This window comes from Passer montanus, unplaced genomic scaffold (genome assembly GCF_014805655.1).
Source record: "Passer montanus isolate IOZ18808 unplaced genomic scaffold, ASM1480565v1 scaffold12, whole genome shotgun sequence".
NCBI classification, from domain to species: domain Eukaryota; kingdom Metazoa; phylum Chordata; class Aves; order Passeriformes; family Passeridae; genus Passer; species Passer montanus.
Window position 1 is genome coordinate 9,007,108 of NW_024358722.1, and position 24,434 is coordinate 9,031,541.

Genomic DNA, 24,434 nt, shown 5'->3' on the forward strand with positions numbered 1-24,434 from the left:
CGGTACCGCTGCGAGTGTCAGGGCGCTCGGGTGATCTCTACTGGAGCCGCTCTTGTGAGGGGACAAAATACTCCAGCTGTGCAGGAAGCCAGGGATAAGGAAACAGCACCTCCGGCAGTCTTATGTGAGCTCGGCCTTAAGCGCTGGCTCCTGGTAAATTCAGGGTCCACAGTGAGCTTCGTTACCCGCGCAGGGAGCGAAACGAGGCCTGAGTAGTTCCTGCTCCCTGTGAACTGCTGTGTAACACACAGTAAGTGTAGTTATTTTACAAAAATTGTTGTGCAGTTATTGTCCAGCGGAGGGCAACGAGGGTGGGTGAGGGACTGGGGCATCTCTCTTAGGAGGGAAGGCTGAGGGAGCTGGGCCTGTTGGGCCTCGAGGAGACGCGACTGGGAGGGAACATCGCCAGTGTCTGCCAGTGTCCCAAGGGAGTGTCAGAGGATGGAGCCAGGCTCTGCTCAGTGGTGACGAGCAAAAGGACAGGAGGCACTGGGCAGAAAATGATGCACAGGAAGTTCCACCTGAACATGACAAAGAACTTCTCTGCTGCGCAAGTGACCGAGCACTGGAACAGATTGTCCAGAGAGGCTGTGGATCTCCCTCACCAGAGGCACTCAGGAACCATCTGGACACAATCCTGAGTCATGTGCTCTGGGATGACCCTGCCTGAGCAGAGAGGTTGGACCAGGTGACCATGCCTGGTCCCTTCCAACCTGACCCATTCTGGGTTTCTGTGGCTTCGTAGTTACAAGTGGCATACAAAGTAAGACACTGTGACAGACATGGGCTGGATTATTTCAAATAAGATTATAAAAAATCAAGTCCAAAAATGCTGGGTTTGGATTAGAATGTAGGATTTAAAGGGTGCAGTAAAACAGCAGGGTGACCCTGAGTATGAAATGGGCATAGGATGTAGGTGAACCCAACAAGTCTAAAGTTTCCTACCTCCGAGAAGTAGCCCAAAATCCAGGACAGAAGTTACAGTTCTCCTCTGCTTTGTATCTTGGGAGAGTGGAGACAGAAAAACCTGACTAAAATCATTCAGTTACCTGTTTGATCAAAGCCAGGAAAATGGCCTCATTCATAATGATTAACTCAGATTTCATTTTAACAATTCCTTCCTTACCCAAAGAAGGCTGAGTATCCTAACACTGACCCCAAGTAATGCTCATTCTTTAAGTAAGATTATTTTTTCTAAATTTAGCTTGCATCATCACTCAGTTTCAGTTCCAGAAGCCTTTATATGGCTATTTTTGTTGTTTTTAATTGCTTCCAGATTTTTGCATGCAAATTACCAGGAATTCGCTAACCTCCCATGGAAACCATGGTCTTACTAATTAAAATCCAGAAAGAAACTTAATTATGTAGTGTTATGCAGCGCAGATCGTGGTGATGTGTGTCTGAGTGCATTTCTTTCATCAATTTCAGTTCAACAGAACACTTCTGATACCTTGGTGTATATATGCAGCCAGTGCTGATCTGTAATCAGCATCTAGAGGTAGTAAAGTCCCTGGACAAAGCTGCTCTTGCTCTGCCTAAGTCAGCAAAGCTATGGTAGGAATTGCTCCTGGCGCTATGACCTATGCAGGCATTACTGCAACAACAAGAGTATAAAAAGCAAAATATTTTCACAGTGATTTACTCACTGTCAGAGGTGGCATGTTGGGAAGATGCTGCAGTACAGATCTGAGCACAGTTAAAGTGTGTAAATGTACTGAAACCCAATCTGGAATTTAAATTGGAGTTTTCAGTATTTTATATTTCAACTTTCTGTGTTTCTTTTGCCCTAATAAACTTTAAAGAATACCCAAAACAACACACATACAAAACTTTTTTTCCCCCTAATTCAATATTACTGAGTTACTTATCATCTTAGTTAAAATTAACTCAAACTAATGGATTGTACTAAGCTGTGTGGACAATTAAAACTCCACCTAAAGCTTTAAGTTCTGCATTCCTTTACACAAGAATAATTTTCTTCCTTAAGGAACCATTGAAACCTATGAAAACTGGTAGTCTGACAAAGAACTTCAACACCAAATACCTATCAGCTTTCTTTCATAGGGAAATATATGCTTTTATTTCAAATTTAAACAAAATGTAAATATAAAATAACAAAACCCATTGAACTTATGGATTGTATTAACATCTTAAAGTTTTATCATTTCCCTGGTGTGCTACAGGAGTAAATGGGTCTTGCTTGTTCTAGAAATCAGCTGTTCTTTTGCTAACACTGCTGCTCAAAAACTGACACGGCGAAGTCAAGTTCAAGTAATGTATTAATTTACATTGCATTCCAAATAGTCTTTTCAGAGCAATGTGATTGTTTGTACAGACATTTACAGTCACTGTCAAGCTCAGATTCATTGATCATTTACACGGATTGTTGATTCTGACCACTAACTCAAAGCAAGCATGAAAGGTATTCTGAAGTTCATGGTAGAAGGTGAAGTCTCCTTGCATGTGCTAACATATTAATCCCATCCTGCCAATATTTTTACAACCTAGGTTCTGCAAGCTTTGAGCATAGGAAGTTTTCCAGCAACAGTCCCAGAAGCTGCTGCTCATTGACAGCTCCCACAGAATCATCACTGCTGAGGTGAGAAAGGTCAGCTTCCTACCTGGGCTTCAGTCATGGGTTAGGTAGCACATTGGTGGATAACTTAAGGTTAAGACTGAGCTGTGGATCACTCATGAGGCTTGGGCTGGTGGGCAAGGCAGAACAGATTATCTGCTTGGACTGTAAAATTTTCAGCCTGCTGTCCTTGCCTTGTGTGGTATTCCTTAAGTAGCTCTGGAGCTTGATTACTGTGGAGCAAGGCCCTGAGATATGCAGAGCTGTGTTAGGGAGTGTGCCTGCACATGAAAGGGACTCCACTTGCTGACCCTGTTACCTTGAGGGGAAGTGTCTGCTGAGGTTACTGTCACTACAGAAACCTCACTCTTGCTAATCAAACTGGAAGCAGCTCCATTGTTTAACACAGGTTGTCACGGTAACTGTGAGTGCATTTATTTCATAAAATAACACAGCATTTCTGGTCATCTGACTGTGGGATTAATGGTGACCTATAACAAACAGTTCATAAGTCTGCAAAGTCATGACAAGAAAAGGGAACTAATGCATGAATTGCTTCTGACTACGATGATGTGGGGACATACTGCAGCAGCAAGAGCTCAACAAAAAAAGCAAAGCAGTGTCTATGGAGTTTCCTACCCAAAGGCAGGCAGGAAGGTCATACTCTGCTCAAGGACTATACAGGGCTTTATGCAACAACTGTTTGTAATGTTGTTAATGAAATCTCCAAATGTGCATATCAGCTGTTTGTACTGTTTATCATGTTGTGTTAAAATTCAACAAAGATTTTAAAAACTACATTATCAAGCTCACTAGCAAAATGCTCCACTTTTTTTCCCTTCTAATAACAGAAGGTGATCTCCCACATACTCATTTGAAACTGGACAATTAGGAAATACTACTGGTTGGAGTATTCCAGGCTATCATAATTTCATGATTACAAGAAGACTTTTGTGTTTGTAAATTGAAGTTTTTAATCACATTTGAGACTCTTTATACTGTGACCTAACTGATGCAGTAACATGTAGTATTTGTAAGCACCCTTACCTCCTCAAATCTGAAAGTTAATTGTTTTGCTGATTGCAAAGGGGTGTTAATTCCTAAATGAATTTCACCATGGGATCTGTACCACTTCCCATGGGGTGCAACACAAGAAGTAATGCAGTTGGTCTCTTGTAGCTCCCAAGATGCTTCCCTGGATGATGGCAGGGGAGTGGCTGCCAAGGAGGAGGTAAAACCTCCTGCTGGCCCTGCCTCATGGAAAGAGAAGGGTCTGTTGCCCCAGACACCACCAAAGGGTGGAATTTACCAGGAAGCCCTTTCCACCTTGCAAAAGTGAAAGCATCTGGATATAGTATGTGAGTTGTTTGGCTGTAGTTGTTGAGTTGTTGGGTTGGCCTGTGGTACCATTCATCAAGTGGTGCTTGAATCCTATGGACTTCAGTAGCCCTGGCAGGACTTTGAGAGCTTTCTAAAGAAAGCCAGCCTGCCTCTGCCTGTCTGCCTTTCTCCTTTTTAAGACCATGTTCTCTTCATGGCCTGTATCTCCCTTCCAGTCTATTTTAATTCTTTAAGAGGATACTCCCTGCTTTTAATAGAGGGCAAAAAGCTGAAAATACCTTTTCTCTCAGTATGAGCATTTGAAATGTTTAAAGAACATACACCAGAGATTTTTAATTGTGAAATTACTTCAGTTTAAGTAATAATCAAACAAAAACTAATGAGGACTGGCTGTAAGGGATTAATGATCTGTGATTATTAACATGAGCCGAAGTGGAAACTGTAAAATGTCCATGAACCAGTGATTTATGTTGAGTACCTTTTTCATGGTTGTACCTAAATTATCTGTGAGAGTATGGTGCTGATTCATTTTGGAGCCTGCAAAATGGTTTATTCGCATTGGAACAAAAAAGAGAGGACTGGATGAAAAACAATGAATGTAATTTCTATACATTTGACCTGTGTAGCACTGAGGCTTGCACCTGAAAAAGGCAACTGGAAAGTGCTCCTAGGTCCAATAGTGCAGATGCAGCATCATGTCTTCAGTGTGCAAGAACATTATATTAGTATTATAACAGGAAATTTATAGATACAAATTAAAAACAAGAAGTAAATATTATTCAGACTCAATGTATATACATTATACATATTGTACATGAATTTTAGGTCTCCAAGTTTATTCACAACATTTCAGTCAATGGTTTTCTGTGTTGTTCTTGTGTTTTGAATTGTGAGTTGTTCTTGCTATCTATATTATATTATTATTCTGGATTAAAGGAGAAATGAGGTAAGGGTGTTGTTTAACAAAACTGTAATAAATACAGTGCCTATCCAATTTAGATTTTTTTCAAAAGGCTGGAACAGAGGTTTATTTAGAAATTCACCAGACCACGGCTGAAGATTTGCCAAGTAAAACAGCTGTATAACAAGGGCTAGAGTGTATCATGACAATGCTGTTTAAATTTGTAATAGTTACATTATGTGCTTATGTGTTTGTGTTTTGGTTTTTTTTCCAAAGTAGAAACAGTTATACACAATTTGTTCCTTTTAGTCCCATGATGCTTCTGTTGCAAATAAGGATGGTGCTGGAAGTGAAAAGTATTTTGTGTTTGACTGCTTTTCTAAACAAAAATCCCTTTTCAAAATGAAAGTTATAAAGCTGGTCTAATTTTGAAAAATAAGAGATGAAGAGTTGAAGACACTTTGGTCCCTGAGATTATATCTGTAAAACTGTAAAATCTATACAGTTTTTTCCAATGACACCTTTCTGCATCATTATAAACAGATGTATTTTTCTGAGCTGTAGGCACAAGCAACCCCCACTCAATCATAACCCTTAAACTGACTCAACATCTTTCCAACTCAGGCCAGAGCTTTAATTTAAGGGGTACTCCTTTTATATGCAACTGAATGAATGTAAACCTGTCCACCTTCCTTTTGTTTATGGAGCTGCTTATGCTCTACATCTTGTACATCAGAAGGTTTTCAGTCCACGTAGAAACCCTCTAACAAGGATGAGTTATTATGATACATAATCCTTTCATAACAAAGTGGGACATTTAGTTGGTCTGTTGATTGCAAGAAGTGGCTGGCTCCCCATTTCCTTGAGTTTCTGTCCACTCTGAGGTGCCAGTAATGCTGGAGCAGAGAGGTGATGAGCAGCTCCTTTCACCTGATGAAAGTTGTTAATGTAGCTGGCAATCAGTAGAGTGATCTCAAGAATCTATAACAGGAACATACAAAACTCTTTGAAAAATACAGTGATGTGTTTTGACTGCTGAAAAAATAGCTAACTTTTTAGCAAGTGACAATCACCATCAAGTGGATAAGTACTTGTACTTTAACAAATTAATGATGGGGGGAAAGGAGATAACTAATAAAACTTTTTTTTATTGCTCCTTTAAATAATGTAATGTTATTCCCATCAGGACGTATCAAAGATACTTTGTCTTCCACAGTCTTAAATGATTCAGAGATGACTTCTTTAATTTTGAGAGAGATGTTGAAGTCCAAAAGATGACACGCTGAGTAGTTTTGCCAGAGAGCTCAGAGAACTCAAGATGCAGGGTAGATGAAGAGAATAAAGACTTTGGGGAGGTTTTAATCATATTTTCTCTTTGTGACCCGTATGAAACTTGCTGAGATACTAAACAGCTTGCCCAGAGAAGCTGTGGATGCAACATCCATGGAAGTGTTCAAGGCCAGCTTGGATGGGGCTCTGAGAAACCTGGTCTAGTGGAAGGTGTCCCTGCCCAGGGCAGGGGGGTCAGAGCCAGGTGACTTTAAGGTCCTTTCCAACCCAAACTGTTCTGTGATTCTATAAGGGCACAATCTGAAGGAAACTTCAACATGTGTGTTTTACTATGCTCATTTGTATGAAGAATCATGTTTTGAACCAAATTTATATGTGGAATTTTGTATTATTCCATAAATTTGTTCAAACTAACAGCAAAACCTTTAGATTGTGGGGGTTTTTTGTTTGGTTTTTTTTTTTTTGTTTTTTTTTTTTTTTTTTTTGTTTTTTGTTTTTTGTTTTTTGTTTTTTTTTTCTTTCAATATAGTCAGTCTTACCAGTGAAGGAGTGAATATAGATTTTAAAAGTAGGATTTCTTCTTTTTTATTTCTTTTTTTTTCCTTTTAACAATAGGAAAAATATCCTAGGATTTTTAAGAAATGGCTGATTTTTCAGATGTTGTGTTTTACAGTTTCACTGTAGATCTCAAACATACTTTTTGAAAAATCATCTCTGGTGCTGATTAGGCAAACAGAGTAGGTTTTAGGTACTGCATGTAATTTCTGTCCTTATAAGCCTTCTTTGTCATTCTATGAAAAATCTGGAATGTTACAAACAGGGACATGAAAAGAACAGGAACACATCAGTACTGTCACAGTTAGCCTTAACAGTACTAATTATTTGCTCTTCAAAATCATGTGGCAAAAACCAGTAATCTGAGCAGGCTGGGATTTAAAAAGGGGTTTAATCTTTCACATCTGGTAGGGATTACTCACTAGAGAGAGCACAAAAGCAGATGGAAACTGTTTCAGGTAATAGACTAACCTTTGGCTTTGTCATGGCAAATAGGTGTTTTTCAGTTGATTTCTCCTTTGTCTGAGCATTGTTAACAACCAGCATAAAATCATCTTGATAGCCTCCAAAAGTCATCAGGCTCTTGTATGTGTATGTAACAGTCAGTCGCTGAAAAAAAGGAAACCCCCAGAACAAAACACAAAGCTATTAAGCAGGACAATGCAGGAAAAACATATGATGACAAATTCTTCTTTTAAAAATATCATTACACCTATATTTTTCAATGGAGCTAGCCTCTTACGGATCTTGAAATTAACTATGAATTTTGGGATAGCTTCATTTAGACCTTCATGATAAGGAATTTTCACTGTAGATGATAAAGCTCCTAAGTTTGACCTCTGTTTCTATTGCAAATTAATTAGATAAAAAATATAAGAAGATTTCAATTCAAGTGTGTAATTCCATTTACCCAAATCATGATTGACTGTGAAAGAAGTTAATCTTCCGAATTCCATTTGAAATTGAAGTAGTATCTAAAGAAATTAAATGCCAGAGTATGAGACATCTGAAGGAATTTAACTCCAGGTATTCTTTTTGTGCAGTGGTATGTTTTGCAAACACAAATTAAGTTCCATTCTCTTTTTTTTTACATCTCTGATGAAACAAAAATGCTCTTCAAGGCTCCTCAGCTTTTTATCCCTTGATTCTTATTGTTCAGCGTTTAACACCACAATAGTGGCCTTCGAGTTAAGATCAGCATTTAATTTATTGTTATATCTCATATTAATTTGCTGCAGATGTTTGCATTTAAAATTCATTGTCAGACAACATTTGTACAATAACTGACTTAGTTTCCTTCTTTAGCAAAACTCTTTTTGCCCCAGTTTTGAAATACTACTATCCCTATCCCTTGCAACATCATTTCTGATGTCCCTGATCCTTCCTACAGAAAATCCCAGTGTTGCCTGAAGCTGAGCATTCCTTGAATGTCAGGTAAGGCCTGCCAGTACTTAACAATGCCCTACAGAAATGCCATAGCTCCAGAAGCAGTGCTTGTTGAGCTCTCTGCAGTCTGGTGCAAGCACATTTTGCTTGTTCCCTGAGAGCTGCTGTTTCCTCTCCTCATGCTCTTTGTTTTATTATTCCTTTAACTGCAAAGAAATGTAATGAAAAGGCCCATATCAGCACAATTATAAAGCTGAGATTTTAATTTTCTGATATTCAATATTAGCACTTGCTAATAGCAGCATGCCATTCTTTTTCTTTGCAGGATATAAATGAAAGCAGGGATCTTCTCAGGCATTGCTTTTTACACTGATTACGAGTCGTTTTCTATGAAAACTTGTATTGCAAATCAAAGAAAAATCTGAGCCTAAAATGACATAATTAAATAACACTGGGTTATGTTACCTACTATTAAACAAAAATAATACAATGAAAATAACAATCTATTAAAGTAACTGCTCTTTGCAGAGTGTATGTATTATGAATAATACTGGAAAATTAAGTCTCCAGGAAAAGAAAATTAATGTTATTGTAATAACATTACAATAACTAAGGATTTCCTGACATCTGAATGATTAAAACATTAACATTTCATTAAATGATATAAAAACTGTATCTGATAAACAAAAATAAATTCTGTGCAAAGAATGCATTACTTACTTCTATTATTAATGTTACTGTAGTGACGATAACATTAGAGCATTTTAAAAGGAATGAATTTTTGCTTTAAGAGAAGGACTAGATAACTTAGCATGGAAAGCTAATGCCATCTTTTAGATAGTATGGTGGTGAATCTCTCCAAATAATTAGTACTAAAATCTATCTTGACCAAATTTGAAACAGAAATTTCACTTACCATGGAGCTGTAGTCCAGGATGCTTATGCCGTCTTCATGGACAGCAAACCATATGAAGGACTTCTCAACTGAGGCTGTTGCTAGAGGCTACAAAGAGAAATGTTCTTTAGTTACTACTTCAAAATGAGGCAATATGTGAATAATTATTATTCTCAGCTATTATAGACCTCTCTCCATCCACAGTTCCCTCTTCAGTTCCCTCTCAGTGTAAATTTCAGGAAAGGAATTTAAATACCTGCCCAAAGCCATGTATGTGGCCAGTGGCAGAACAATGAACTCAAACTAATATACTTGAAACCTACCCTGGTGCTTAGTCCAATAAAACATATAGTCTCATTAATAAAATAGTTAGGTGTCTTTACAGTTTGTCCACTAGCTCATATCTCTAAATACACAAAGAAGAGAGTGCTGACAAGCAATTATATATATACATATATATGTTTATACACACACACACATGCTGGGTTTGCCTATTAAAACTGAAGGCATGAGGTGACAGTTCTGTTTAACAGAGCTGTTATTTGAATCAAGAGAATTAAGATACCAGTCGTTAAGAGAAACTGAGAAGGGGCCAGCATAGAAGGGAGTGCTCTAAATAACCTTAACCACATTTAGTTCTGCAAGGTTGAGCTTCCACAGCCAGCTAATGATACCTTTTCAATGTTCTATTAGTTATCAAGCAAAGAGTCTAAACCTAAAAGGCTATCTCAAACTAAGATAGAAGGAAATGGAAACACAGATTAATAATGTAAAATAAGCAGCAAGAGTACTGGAAAGTTACTATTATGATACACTTAGTACTATGGCTATTATGTTTCACCAGTCTATGACTTAAGAAGTAATTTGACAGGAGATTCAATCAGCTCATGTATACACAGTTATTTTTAACAAAAATGTACTATTATTTGCAAATATTTCTTATATTTAAGCCCGTCCTCCCCCTCCCCAATCAAACTCATTAAAATGTCTCACTTTTGCTGCAAACAATTTAGCCCCAAAGAAAGGCCATTTCCTGGCCACGGTGAGGTAAATGCGCACGCAGTCTGCGGCACTGTGCCCACGGAGAGCCATCCATCTTGTCGACAGTCGCTGGCAAAGCTGTCTGTTGAAATGAAGGATGGAATTTACTTACTGAAGGGAATTCCAATGCTTGCCCACAGCGAGTTTAATGAGCAACAAAAGAATCCATTTCTTAAAATGGTAATTTCAGTTAATACAAGGACTATCACTGATACAGCATTAAATAAATCCAAAATGTCATTTAGTGTTTTAATACACATGAAAATGATGAAGTATCTTCTAGTTTCTGGAACATTATGATTAAATATTGATGTAGCAGTTGCAGCATAAAGCAGAAAGTCTGGGACAGCTTTTAACGTGTCTCTACAGAGAATCAATGTACCTTTATCAGTACTCAACAGCTATGTCAGCTGTCATTCCAAAAATCCATCCAGCTTAGCACATATCTTACCTGTGGCTGGTAGAAGGCATGAAAGACGTGGCTTAGCACTACTCCCTTTTAGTGTGTCTGGGCACTGCTGCCCAGAACGCCACTCCTGATGCACAGTGTGCTCACACTGGGGCTTTTTTTCTGGCTCCTTTTGTGAATGTGTGACTCCTTCGCAAGTTGGTTCAATACTATGGAAAAACTAATTTTCTCAGAAAACCCCCAGACCAGAATACTTTTCTAGGACACTAGATCTGCAGGGATGACTTACCCAGCAGCCATAAGGTTATTAGATGTATCCCAAGAAAAGGGAGGGCTAATGGGTACTAAAGGGAGATCCATCACTTGCAGCTTTGGTCTGGCTGTTTATGAGGTAAAACTGCACCCTTAGCAAAAAAACCAAAGGCAATAGGGCAGGCACAGAGTCATTCTCCCTATGCCACAGATCTCCAGCTCTGCCAGCTGGTAGTGTAGGACTACTTAAACAGTTCAACAGCTGTTTTACTTTTCCTCCCTGAGTTAAATCTAATCTGAGAGCTTTTATAATTTGTTCTTTGAAGTTAATTGTGTAAGTCTGAATGCCCCATTGTCTTCTATGTAATAATGTTACTATGTGCATATAATAATAGCTTTACATTTTCTCAACCTGAAAATTTTCTGTACTGAAGAACATTTCTATGATGTTTACTGGCCTTCAAAACTGCTGTATCACTATAATTTATTACACTGTTCCGCTCATTTTCATGTCAGTAGGTGTTGATTTAAGTGCCTTGCAGATTATTAATTTTAAATAAAGTGATACCTTACCAGTTAAGTCCACTAAGTTACACATTGCCAATTGGAGTAGCTGCCAGAGATTGCACACTAGAATAACAAACAGATCATGTCCTCATGTCCTTTACTTCAATAACTCTTTAGTCCCTGCACACTCAGACCTCGTTTAGATTTGCTGTGTAAGAAAAATAAGAATTTCAAAATCACTGGGTTTTGTAACACTGTGTAGTAACTGCTACGTCTTTTGCTGGAATGTGTTATTAATGATGGTCCTTTGTTTAGAGTAGAAATGTGCAAAGGAAATGGGTTGTTTAGATTAGCAAGAGAATGAGTTTCAAACACAAGTTTAGGCAAATACAGCTCAACAATATGTTATTCCCAATGACAATTTAAAACTTCCTTTTTTCGCTCCTAGATCTTTAGAGAATATGAATCAACAAGCCCATCTCACCTTAACTGTTCATCTGAACAACCTTGCTTGTATCTCTTAGGGTAGAATCTCTCCAAAACTTGCTTTAGTGTTTGGTTGGACTTGGACTGGGAATTGACTTGTCCTGCTGGAGTTGAGAAAGGCCTTTCAAAATCTCCAATCTCTACCTAAGGGAAAGTCCATTAAAAAAGTTTTTTGTTACTTTAAAGTAATTTTCTAGCTGGATATTATGAACTATCTTCTGATCTGTTTTACCAAGTATAAAAGAAAGCAAATTTGTCAAATAATGTATACTTTTCATTGATAAAAAAGTCACACTAGTGATTTTCTCTTTCTTATTTTCTGTCTACCATGGAAAAAAGTTAAATATCAAACACAAATTTTACAGACATAATATTACTTCTGCTCTTATATTGCTGTATCTCCAGCTGACACAAATCAGTTTACATTTATTGAATAACAACATCAACTTACTTTCTCAAAACCCTTCATTTGAGCTTTTAATTTTTAAAAAATAAAACATCCTATCAAGACCATGCCTAGTAAAAGACTTAAGACTTTGATTGAAGAGCTGTTACTTTGGAGAATTAACTTGCAGAAATCATGGAAGGAATAGTGAATGAAGAAATGGTACATGATTACATGTTATTAAATGCCAGAGGGCCTTGCTGTGTAAGAGGGAAAGCACATTTTAACCTTACTGGTGCCAGCAGCAGCGAATGCTGTAAAGCATTTCCACTCCAGTTAAGAATTGCCTTACACAAAGATCCCAGCCCAATCTGTTTCCTGCACACCCATATGTAAAAGGTGAAGGTCAATTGAGTGTCAAGCCATCCTGGATCAGTTTGTTTAAGATTTTCTCCTGAAAAACTGCTGTGTGAGTTATCCATGCATAAAGATTACCTGAGCTAAAAGGGCTGTCAATTCCATTGCTAATTCTTTGTTTACAGGGAAAAGTCCATTGACTATTTGATCATTTGTCTGATACACTAGCAGCAGCTTCTCTCTGTCTGTCTCCCCATGAACTTGAACTGAAAAATAAAGCCTACAGAAAAGACAGAAAGTTATTAAATAAAGAAGACACGGAAATGCATTAGCCCTGAGGATTAGCAGTATCTGCTCTGAATGTGACATGTTTATTTCAGCATCCAAACACATTAGCAGAGCAACACTTGTACTTGAACCAGTGGGTAAATATTTCATGTCAGTCTTCTGACTTCAGTGGGGATTTTTTGCAGCCCTCTTCACCTCTTTAAGAAGTAAAAAAAGGTAACTATTAAAAAAATATTGTCCAGTTACACCCATTTACTATTTTTGTTGCAAGTTTCAAGTCAGCCAGTGTTTCTCAGATAAAGAAACTTGCAGAAACTGAAAAACAAATCTCGGGACAAGGCAGAGATATTATTGTTGCTAAACAAACCTGTTTTTGTAAGTAAGGCGGACAGTCCTTGTGCCTTCACATTTCCCGGGCTGTTGTTCTTTGGAGGCTTGCTCCCATTTTGAAATAATGTCACAGATCTAGAAGGAAAGCAATACAAAACTGGCATGTTTTCCTATTTGAAAACACCTTGAAAAGAAACTGTCAACTTATTTTAATGTCCTCTACCTATCAGTTATTAGATACATACACAGCCTGAATTTTTAAACTCACTGAAGTATAACCTTACTTGTATTTCTTAGTCAAATTGTTTAATAATTAACATTTTTTGTTTTTGTTTATCCTGCAATACACACACTACCTTTGGAAACAAGCCATAACATGGAAAGGCCAGGTACTTGATTTAGCAGCTGCCAATGAATGTGTAATAACACAGAGTGAGTTGTTATGTAATTAATCAAATGCCTTTCATCTCTGCCTTCTACTACATGCCCAAGTTTTTCAGGTCCTTTCTAGTAACTGCTATAAAGTTGGCATGAAGTTTGTTTAAAAATGCACCAAAAAGGGTTCACAAGAATCTGTATAGGTGAGTAGGTGGGCAGATGGGGAGGAGGTAGAACAGAGATCCTAGGACCCCAACTGGGCTTCATTCCTTCATAAAAGAGCTTTCCTGGAAGCAGTAATGTGAGTAGTTTCTAAAGTTACAGTTACCGAGAAAATCAGTACATCTTTTATAAATTTTGCTTTCCATGTGGTAATTTTTCTGATCGTGGTGGCACTGCTTGTTTATCACCAAGGCCAGGTTGTACCACACCTTGTAACTCAAAAGTGCAGCTGAGCATTGGCCAAAGGGTGCAAAAAGCTACATGGTAGAAACACAAAAATTTAATGATTCATTAGTTGCTAAAAGACTTGGAAAGTAACTAATATTTTACTAAAGCACAGATTATATTATGTTTTGTCACACTTTACTGCTAAGAATTTAATTCTAGCAATAGAGGGAGCTAAAATTTATAATTCAGGACAATGGCAAGGAAAAAATTGGAAATTTCTTAAACTCAGCCTTAAGTCTATTCTGTATTAGAGAAAGAACCATTTTTTTTTAAATTTCCCGAGATCTCCATCCCAGTATCAATGACTTCTTGGACCTCACATGGTCATCTTTTGGAGCTATATCAAAAATGTTGACTGAAGTCTCTAAATCCATGTTTGACTCTAATGCTTCTTAGTTTTAAAGAACTGTAACAGCTTATTTTTTGTTTTTTAACACAGCTGTTACTTCTCTGAATAATACAGATCTCTTGGAGAAAGCTTTTAATTATAGTTCATTGAATACTTTATGTTTTTATATGTACAGTCCATTAAAGCCTTTTGTTTACCTTGATGTTTCCTTGAAGACAGTGCTCTATATCCTTGCCAGAGGGATCATCAGAAAACAGTGCAAATCCTGACTGAGCTGGTTTCCTCATCCCTGTGTCTTGGTTCAGAGTGTTCAGAAATTCCTCTACTGTAGTAGAGGCATCAAACCCAACAACCTAAAAAAGAATCCAAATAGTATTTTGCTATCAAACACATACCTGTTCCCCCTTTAAATCTGAGATTTTGAAATATAATACTTCTAGAATAATGGTGGAACTATAAGACCCATTTCATCCATTACTGTAATTGGAAATCAAAAATTGCCATAAAAGGCCTGAAAAATATTTCCACATGGGAAGTCAGTTTAGTGGAATTGGTTTCCTTGCACTTGTTACACTTGGAATTCTGTTACAGAACTTATCTGACAGATAGCCGTCTAGTGTCTGAGCTTTTTGTGAAAAATACTACTTGATAGATTAAGATTATAATTTCCTGTACCTTTCAATATAGTGGAGAAGCAAATGAGATCAATTAATAATTTTTAATCATGTGCAACTTTAGAGGGATATCAGGTGACAGATCTACACTGGCAGATCTAAAACAGTTTATGAATGTTGCTTTGTCACTATTACATAGGTCAGTAATATACAGAACCTTCTAAATTTTACTTCCCCAAATATGAACTTCTATTTGCTGTGACTGGTACTGAAGCATTTTAGCAAGAGATGGCAAATAGGTTCTTTACAGATAGCAGTGGCTGATGTTCACTTCAATCTGTATTGACAGTGTTTTCCTGTATTTGACATGTTGAAAATGTTTTGGTAAAAAAATGTCTTGAAAATGGATAGTGAACTATTGTTTGAACTTCTCAGTGCATGGCATTAAAATAAAAATCTGATTAATCTTCAGAGGTTAATACAAGAGTTTTTAATACCACTATAATTGTTATTTGCTGATCCCACTGAAGGAAGTTACGTATTTAATTACAATTTTCTTAGCTCTTGTAATGATACAGTTTTGCGCAGTAAATAACTAATGAGCAGTTACTCCTTTTCTTCTCCAAACTTCAATTTTGAAACCCTTTAGGATGATTTAAAGGATATTGGGGTTTTTTTATGTTTTACTGGGCAAGCAGTAAGCAATCAAGAAACTTAGAGATGAAAAAATGCAAAGTACTTCTGTGACAATCTGAAAAAAAAAAAGTGATATAGCTTTGATTTCATATAAAAAGTTGCTTTCTATCTAGGAAGACTATGAATTGCTGAAAGTCATCTCAGCCATCTCTCACAGCTGGAAACATAAACCAGGATGTGAAGCAGCATGCTTGGAAGCCCATGGAATGTTTCCTAGGGGCTTTGACTAATGACGTCCCCAGAGAGTTAAGAATGGAGCCATGTTTGTTCTGTAACAAATATGGTTATCCTTCAGGACTGATAATGGGAGTTACAGCTGTGCTTCCAGGCCTTCACTGAGATATTTAACTTACAAGATGTCTGATGAAAGGAAGTGGAATTTAATACCTTTCCTTTTCCTTCAGTCTAATTCATTCATCTGGTGGTCAGGTTAAATAAGAAACAGAGCTTTGGCGGTTCTCACTCTTACAAGGTTTTACTTTTTTCTTCAAGATTTTCCCCCAAACCTTTACTCTTAGTTGATCAAATCAGATCACAAGTACTTTGTGCCTGCCATTGCTGGCACTGGCACAGGATGAAACTTGAGCCATGTTTACCTTACTCTTTTTGATGTACTGCTTCATGTATTTGCTGACAGCAGGGGGTTGGGAGAGCTCAGATTTCGTGGCCTGCATGACATTACCTGATATATGCCGTTCATGAAATGAACTGGAATACTGAAGGGCAGGGAATGGTGGTAGGGATTTCTCAGGAGAGTGGAAAGGATTTCCATTCTGGAAGGTCTGGCTTCTCGGTCTCCATTCTGCTGGGTCCGTTCTACACAGCGCTGGCAATATATAGCGTATTTCCCAAATTCAGTCCTGTGGCAAAAAGAGAAATAAGGCAATTCCTGGGGACTGATTGAAAGGATAGTAAATTGTGAGTGAATATTTCTGGAGAGGTCAGATGGGAGGAGCATGCAGATTTCACTCTCTGAGATTTCCAACACATTTTTTTGCACGTGGAATTAGAAAGAGAATTAGTCTACTGAGACCAGCAGAATTGTGCCAAAGATGAACATGGTTCAGGGTGTGTTGTGTAACTGCCATATTTTGGTTTTCACAGTTTTGCAACATACAGTCAGAGTATGCACTGCAAAATTTTTTTTTAAATTTACAACTTTCCCAAGTGATGCACAGAAGTAATATGTACTATATTTTAGAAGCAATTCTACTCAAATTAATTTTAAAATATATGTCAAAAGATCTGATACATTACAGGAAAGATTGAAAACAAGGTACTTCAGAAAGACCAGTTGACTAGCTGGGTAATAATACTCAGGCACACCTGGAATCTGCATTCTTCTTTAAGTGAAGTTTAAGAAGCCAAAGGAATGGATGCTGGGGCAGGAAGAGTCCAACACAGAGGGCCAAGAGCTGCAAGCCCTGAACAAAAGGAATACATTCACTGTTTTAAACATCCTACAACATAAAACTTCCTGCTGTGGCTGCTGGCCAGCAGTGCAGCTTACTGTGCCAAGTTGAGACTGCTGAAATAGGAATGAAAAAAACAGAGAAAAAGCTGAGTAAATAAGCATATAACCTCACTGAAAGGCCAAATACTCTCTGTCTATTTACATGTGTACACCAAGTTTCTTTTGGGGCTGGAAATGGGAAAGCAGCTGAGTTTGTATAAAAAGCAGTTAATACATAGGAAAAGAAATACTTAGGCTGCATGGCCAAGCATTATGATATGAGGAGAAGCCTGTGCAATTTTAATTCAGCTCTCCTGTTACACATATTATGAAGCAACACATAAGACATTTTTTCTTCTACCAAATTTGCAGTAACTTTGAAAAAACCAGTAATTCAATATTTTGGTATATTGTTGTTGCTCAGTATGTATTCATTGGTTTCACTTAATACAGAGTGCTCTCATGTACCCTGATATAAACTTACTAATGTTGCAACCGTTTTTCTCACAATCAGTACATCAATGCTTCACACTAAGATTTAAAAAATGATGTTTCTCTATCTTGATTTATCTGCCTTGCCTGGTATTAAATAGAAATTTGACAGCACTGGCACAGATACTCCCTTTCATCAAATATTTATACTTTGATGGAGATAGCACTGGCTCTGTTGATGGTATACACTGCAGGAGAATCAAGGGTAGGAGACAACAGCAGGAATTTAGGACTTAAAAAACTTAGTGTAAGGCTGAAAACATTTTACTGCATGTATTAGCTCTTAAAAATCATTGTTCCAGGGGATCAGGATAACAACTTACTTATCTTCATCAGAGGGAAGGCTTTGCCACTGGTAAGAAGAGTACCAAAGAAGAATTATAGTAAGTTTAAATTCCATCAGCGATATGTAGCTTCAGTGTGTGCTAAGTGACATGAATGTACCATGTCTGTTATAAAACCTTTGTGAATGTTTTAGCAATGCACACATTTAATCATAAAATGGAAGGAACCTTAAAGATCATCTAGTTCCAGCCCCCTGCCTTGGGCAGGGAAACCTTCCACTAGACCAGGTTGCTCCAAGCTCAGTTCAACCTGGCCATGAACACTTCCAGGGATGGGGCACCCATGGCTTCTCTGGGCAGCCCGTGCCAGTGCCTCTCCACACAGCAGCCATCTCCCAGGTACAGGCTGTTTCTAGCTAATAGGTATGGCTGCTGGTCATGTGTCTATTTTCTATAGTAAGAGAAAAACGTGTCTATTACAGAAGCCCTGATATGGTGACTTTCTTTCCCATTTTCTGATTAGTCTTCTAGTTCTGTAGGTATTGCTCCATCATAAGTGTCACGTTCTGTTAATTCTATGCAAGCTCCAAGTGCAATTCATTTTGTATCTGGATAGCAGTGAATAGCTGGCAGTGAACAAAGGGAGGAATTTCAAGTATGTATTAATAATGTAGCATGCAGGGTGAATGCAGAACAGCATGGCACACAAGAGAGGACATCCATCAGAAACCTGATATTCCACTACATGGCACCACAGCTTTACTTCACACTCATGCTATTGAGTCATTTGCTGTATGGTTTAACACATCAAGCTTCCTGAGGCAGCACCTCTCTTAGGAAAGAGCAGTAAAAAAGAATTAGGTTTCGTACATTCTTTCTTAACACTTGACTTGAAGACAGCTCATTTTATGTCTACCCTTTACAAACAGCATGGGCAGAGATATAATCTACCACCAGATACACATACTTTGTTGGAGGATAGCATCAGCTTTGTTTCAGGAAAACACAGCAGCAGTGAATTGGATCTTAACTCAGCAGATGCTGCAGAAGAACAGAGTGTCTTTACCATCATAAACACTCTGTGTAGTTCCTTCATTGCTGCTGAAATCACTACCATTAAAATAAATACTGGGTTACCTGTATTGGTCCTGCTTGGTTTTGTGGATGTCGACGCCTGGTCTGTTTAATAAGCTGGCAACAGATCTCATTTTGAAGTTCAGGATGTGTGAGGCAGATCTGCAAAGCACTTTGGGCCAAAGATACATGGTAATCAATGGCAGGAGAGTCAACTGCAGCATTTATAAACAACTGGCAGGTCTAGATATAAAATAATAAGCAAGTGAGTTTACATGCAAGGGAGATTTGCCAAATCTTTAAGATGTAAAATGTTCTGTATATCAAAAGTGTACTTTAATTGAAATCACAATTTGTAAGTTTACCAGTAGACTTGGAAAACTCTGCTGGTTCTGCAAAATGGGGTGAAAAGGGGCCAGAATGGATGAAATACAGAGACTTGAGATGAAACACCTCCTACAACCCATGGTTTCACTCTGTATCCAATGGAGTGAACTGTAACAGGAGTAGGAAGAATTTTGGTGGCAGGCAAGTTTAAGGACATGCTGAACACAGCTCACCCCTCTACTTGGAAATGCAATGTCTACAGCTCTGAGTGCCAGACAATGTAAAATGCTTCTGTAAATAGCACAACACAGCAGCATATACACATAAAAAATCCATAACTCAGAGCCAATGATTTACATCTTGGCTTTCCATGGTATTTTTACTGTAGGTTAAGTATGACCTTGCCTATACCCAGTACTGTCTCTAGAAAGCCACATGTTAAGCATTTTAGAAGAAAGTATATATATCACCTGTTGCATGTACTGTATAGAATAGTTACATTTTAAAGTGATATAAGCAAAAATACAAGAAGTTGATTGAAGCCCAATCTATTTCTAGTCTATTTTTATCATAAATGGGATAACTGAAACATGGCATGATCTGTTTCTAAATTCCCTACCTGACTTCTAAGCTGATTTATACAGGGTTTCAATAAAGGTCTTATAAGTAATCTCTAATTTATTTACTTTAGAAAAGTGTCTGTGATTTGAATTAGGTCTGAAAAGTGATTTTCAAGTAGATGTAAATTTTTTTTTTATCAAAGAAGTACATTTCCTTGTAAAGTTTTGTGCTGCAGGAGTGCAAAAAATAAGATGGATGTACTTCTTTGAAGTGCTTCAAACATCCCAGAGTAATAACCTGGAAAGTTTGCCTAAAAGTGTCCATGACGAAACATACAGTGCTTGTCTTGAATTCCTCTCTAGATCTGAACCATTACATCAAAATTCTCCAGATAGTGCATGCTTCAGGGAATTTGTTCTTTAGACTCATCTAAGTTTTGTAGAGAAAGTTCATTTATCCAACCTCCGTGCCTTCCAACTTGTAATTTATTTCACAACGTACAGACAAAGGAACAGCAAAATTGTATTTTGTCTCTGAATTAGCCTTTACAGCCTGTAAGGAGATAATGGCATTGCAGCATACTCCCTCTCATAGGCATCAACTACCCACCTGGCCTGCAACTGGGAAAGCTGTAAGGCACACACAATTTCTCAAGAACCTAGCTGTGGCTCAGTGGTTATGAACCAGTATGTGTCTCCTAATCATAAAGCATTTTTACTACACTGGGACATATATATGTATGTGTATTTTTAAAGATCTGTGAGAATCTTTAAAAATTAATTCAACTCTTGTGAAATACTTTTTCTATGGAATATTTTCTCTATTTATATTAATGAATAATTGCTCTTTAAAGAATAGCTACTTCATATGAAAATATTTTCTTTTTATTAAAAAGAGCAAACAATCCCTGCTTTCTATCTCAGTTTTAAATAATCCATGACTTGCCTAAACTTAAAATTTACTTTCTTTTTCTTCTGATTTTTAAAAGATCTCCCAGTTATTTAAATGTGTCTCCAACAAAACTTTTGCCTATGATTTTTTCCCTGAACCTAACTGAAAAAATAGTATTTCAGATACTGTTTTCTGAATGCAGAGATCTGTCCATGCTGTTGGATTCTTTGGAGCTATGAACTTCAAGGTAAAATTATTATCACTCATGGTGGTCATGGATTTCTCTACTAACTTTTACTTTATCAATAACTTATCAAATAAGTAGGAACACCAAAAGCTGAAGCCTAAACTGCTTGTCATCTTTACACTGGGTGTGATAGTCTTTGGTGAGGTAATAATTTTGCTGCTGTCCATTAGTTACCTCCACTAAAGATAAACATCTCTTTTTTCTTAGCTGTTGAATAGCTCTAGTAAGCCAACTAACAGCCATTCTTTAGCAAAGAGTTAAAATAGTCAGTTATTAAAAAAGGCATCTGCTATGGCCTTACCTTAAATAATTTAATTGCTTCAGTTTGCAAGGCTTCTGATGGCAATGTTGTAAGAGGGGAAGTAATTCCTTCTTTGCTATGGCAAAGGGTAGGATGTCTCCAAATTTGAGAAGCTAAACAGATAAAATATATACATTTTGCAATTAATTCCATTCATAAGTACATTTACTAAATAAGCATTGGAAGATCAATATGTTGAAATGAAAATAAACTTACTGGCATCACCTTCCACATTTAATAATTTGCAAAGAAGTTGTTCAAACTCAGATCCAACATTTACACTGGTACTTCCAGCTGCAACTGTCAGATGATAAAGCCATGTGTCCTAAGGGAGAAAAACATAGCAGCTCACTCATTCTGTGCTGGAAGGAACTGCTACATCAGGATTCTGCTCTCAACTTGAAACCCTATCATGCACTCCTTTTGAAGCCCAAAGAAGTTTGCCTTTGGTTGAATAAACACACGTTCATGATCTCTATGTTACAAATATTAAGTAAGGAAGATGGGACAGGGCTCTCCAAAAGTTTTTATCCTCAGAAATCATGTCTAATTGTCAGGGCTTTCTTCCTTTCCTCTTCCAGAAGCTTACATAAATCATTTTTATCACTGCCAGATCCTGATAACCTGGGGATAAGTCCAGAAAGCAAAACAAGGTCTACAAGATTTCTTGGGAACAATGAAGCAACAATAATAAAAATGGTTTTATCCCCACCTCTCATTGCTGCTTTACTACAGTAGGGCAAGTCTGTGCTATCTTAGTTTTGTCAGTGAAAATGGGTATTAGTAAGTACCCTGTAACCTCTCAGCTACAATTCTGTCTACAAGTTACTGTATGTGAGCAAAATTCTCATTACAGCATATAAGATATTCTGCACTGTCTACTTATGTAGGCAAGCCTGCATATTTTTGTCTGTTTTAACAAGGATTACCTACACTAGCATTGATTTGCAGACTAATTGATAATAAAGCAGAACCTTCTCCTTAGGATATCAAAATACAAGCCAGGTGACTTGTAGTCCTTCTCCTTCTCAAGAAATATTCATATCACAGCATCACTCTCACAGAAGTGCGACCGAAGCTCAATAAAAATATCCATTTATTACCTTCTCGTGTTTGGATCCTATAAGAAGATAAGTGGGTCCTTGGTCTTTGGGGTGGATAACAACAGTGTAATGGGTTGATAACAAACTGCGACCACTGGCTTCATAATCTTCATCAGAATCACAGGACCTATCAACTTCTTCAACCTTTGCCTCAAAAAGCTTGATTTGACCAAGAGGAAACTAAAAGTAAATATCAGAAATGGTGAGAGGGGTAATGTTTGTTTCAGTGCATACTGATTTTGAATTATATATTATTATATTTATTATTATACACAATTTTTTCTTATTCTGCAAATAGAAATTAAAACATGAACTACCATCCATACCCATTGGTATTTACTCATTTTCAGTCCTGCCAAGGAATATCAGATAAGCAGATGTTGCAGACAGCAAAATGAGACTGTTATGTGCCAAAGTCTAAAAATGAGGTTTTCAAAAATACTTTTCCAGATCTGCCTCTATATATAGCTAATGCAATAAATGTATGTTAGGGTGAAAGAAGTCATTCTTCAGAGTTCCCAAACCTGGTTCCAAGCAAAAATTTCCTGTGTCAAGCCTAGAACTTTAATTATGATGCTGTTATTTTAGAGGACAGGAATGTATTGTTGATGTATTGGTTTGTTCATACTCTAAATTCAAAAGGTAATTTTTTTGTGTGATAGACCTTCTAGTTGGTTTCTTTCTCCAGTGTGAGAGATCACAGAGCTTCAGTGTTGAGATGTTTATGTAGTTAGCGTCATTTAGCAGAAAATATTTTATCTAAAAAAGCCATTCAAGAGGAAATTTTCACAGAAGTAATTATTTCATAGCCCTTATCAACAGGAAGCCTCAACAAACATAAATACAGCATGAAATCTCTTCACAACTGGGTGACAGGATTGAGAGAGCTGGCTCTGCACAAAACTCCCTCCCTTCCCACAGCGCCACTGGTAAGGATTAAAGAATGATGTGGTGATTTGTATTTTCTGTAGTGCTTCTGAAGCATTCAACTTTTTGAGTAAGATAAGATTCTGAGAATCAAAAGATGTCGTTTCACATGTAAGTAGTCAAGACTGATTTATTCACCAAGTTTAACTAAAACACAATTGGCTGGCTTTTTAGTTTGAATTCCATTTTGAAAGGAGGTCAATTAAATGGACTCCATTATTGTATTAACCACTGCAGATTGTGTAATTTATTTCTGCACAGGCACAGTCAGCTACAGAAAACATGATTTTAATTAGCATATTGTTGAACATTAGAAATAAAGTAGTTTTGGAAAACTTTTCATACATATTCTGCTTACAAAAGCTGAATTCTCATTCTGTTCCAAGTTAGCAAACTTGTTTCAATTTTACTTTAAAAGGGCAGCTAAACTTCTTCCAGATGTGAGGGAAATATTCAGAATCCAGCAAAATTCTTAACTAAAGAGCATGCTAAAATGCCAAAATACTCAGTGGTAAAAATATATAAATTCAGATATGTTAAACATAGAGATTTTTCCCTAGGAGAAATTTTATGTTAATTTTAATGTCTCTGAGCTTACACTTTAGCCAGTTGATGCCCAAACCCTGTTTTACATTGTTTTAAAGAGCAATTAAAATAAAATGTTTTGATGGATGGTTACTGCTATCTTACTCATACAGTTCTAGCAATGGGGTGTCATTGAGGTTTAAAATGGGAATAAAAGGAAAGGATGACAAAGGGAATAACTGGCTCTACACAAAAGTTAGGAATTACTGACTCCAGTGTGATTGTCTTCTTAAAACAGAAGTACACAAATATGAAAATTTCTACTGATTTTTTTATAATGGCTCAGTGGACTGTTCAAAATCCTGTTTCTGACTTGCCTCCATGTTTCTTGGTGAGAAAATACAATGCCTTGGGAGCAAAGGTGCAGGTGAAAGTCATGTCTAGGAAGTGTCCTAGGTCTTGCAGCACTGTGGATGTACAGTGACATACCAAAGAACAGGATTTGGAAGTCAACTGAGGGACAGAAAGAACATTTAAATTCTTGAAACTTGCAGTCACTGCCCACAGCAAGAGGCATAAGAAAGGGTCTGCTTCCAGAACCACATCACAGCTGGGTCTTTTCTGATGCCTGTCAGAAAGGGACACCTGAACTCCAGGCAAACCAGTGTCCCCCTTCAGCTAGGGATAACATGCATAATATGTATCACATCCTGTAGAAAGAGACCAATGGATGTAGTCTGCATTGCTGGCTGTTAGACAAAATC

General features: G+C 37.4%; 1 protein-coding gene and 1 long non-coding RNA gene across 7 annotated transcripts in view; one reads left to right on the plus strand and one right to left on the minus strand.

Moving 5' to 3' along the window:
• Positions 1-115: 115 nt before the first annotated feature.
• On the plus strand, positions 116-24,405 carry LOC120497023. The gene is made up of 3 exons (XR_005626411.1): positions 116-250; positions 2,509-2,599; positions 23,028-24,405. It is a non-coding gene; the product is annotated as an uncharacterized LOC120497023 (long non-coding RNA).
• Positions 4,690-24,434, minus strand: part of PLEKHH2 (pleckstrin homology, MyTH4 and FERM domain containing H2) — a 53,349-nt gene continuing 33,604 nt past the window's right edge. For all 6 annotated transcript variants that reach the window (XM_039698030.1, XM_039698028.1, XM_039698031.1 and 3 more), the window contains 14 exons: positions 22,219-22,398; positions 21,332-21,440; positions 21,116-21,228; positions 18,852-19,031; positions 16,812-16,909; positions 16,168-16,345; positions 14,373-14,528; positions 13,036-13,133; positions 12,519-12,660; positions 11,637-11,782; positions 9,937-10,066; positions 8,965-9,051; positions 7,134-7,271; positions 4,690-5,798 (listed from right to left, as the gene is read on the minus strand). In XM_039698030.1, coding sequence (XP_039553964.1) covers positions 5,616-5,798; positions 7,134-7,271; positions 8,965-9,051; positions 9,937-10,066; positions 11,637-11,782; positions 12,519-12,660; positions 13,036-13,133; positions 14,373-14,528; positions 16,168-16,345; positions 16,812-16,909; positions 18,852-19,031; positions 21,116-21,228; positions 21,332-21,440; positions 22,219-22,398 — 1,938 coding nt within the window. In that variant the 3' untranslated portion in view covers positions 4,690-5,615. The remainder of the gene's footprint in view (positions 5,799-7,133; positions 7,272-8,964; positions 9,052-9,936; positions 10,067-11,636; positions 11,783-12,518; positions 12,661-13,035; positions 13,134-14,372; positions 14,529-16,167; positions 16,346-16,811; positions 16,910-18,851; positions 19,032-21,115; positions 21,229-21,331; positions 21,441-22,218; positions 22,399-24,434) is intronic.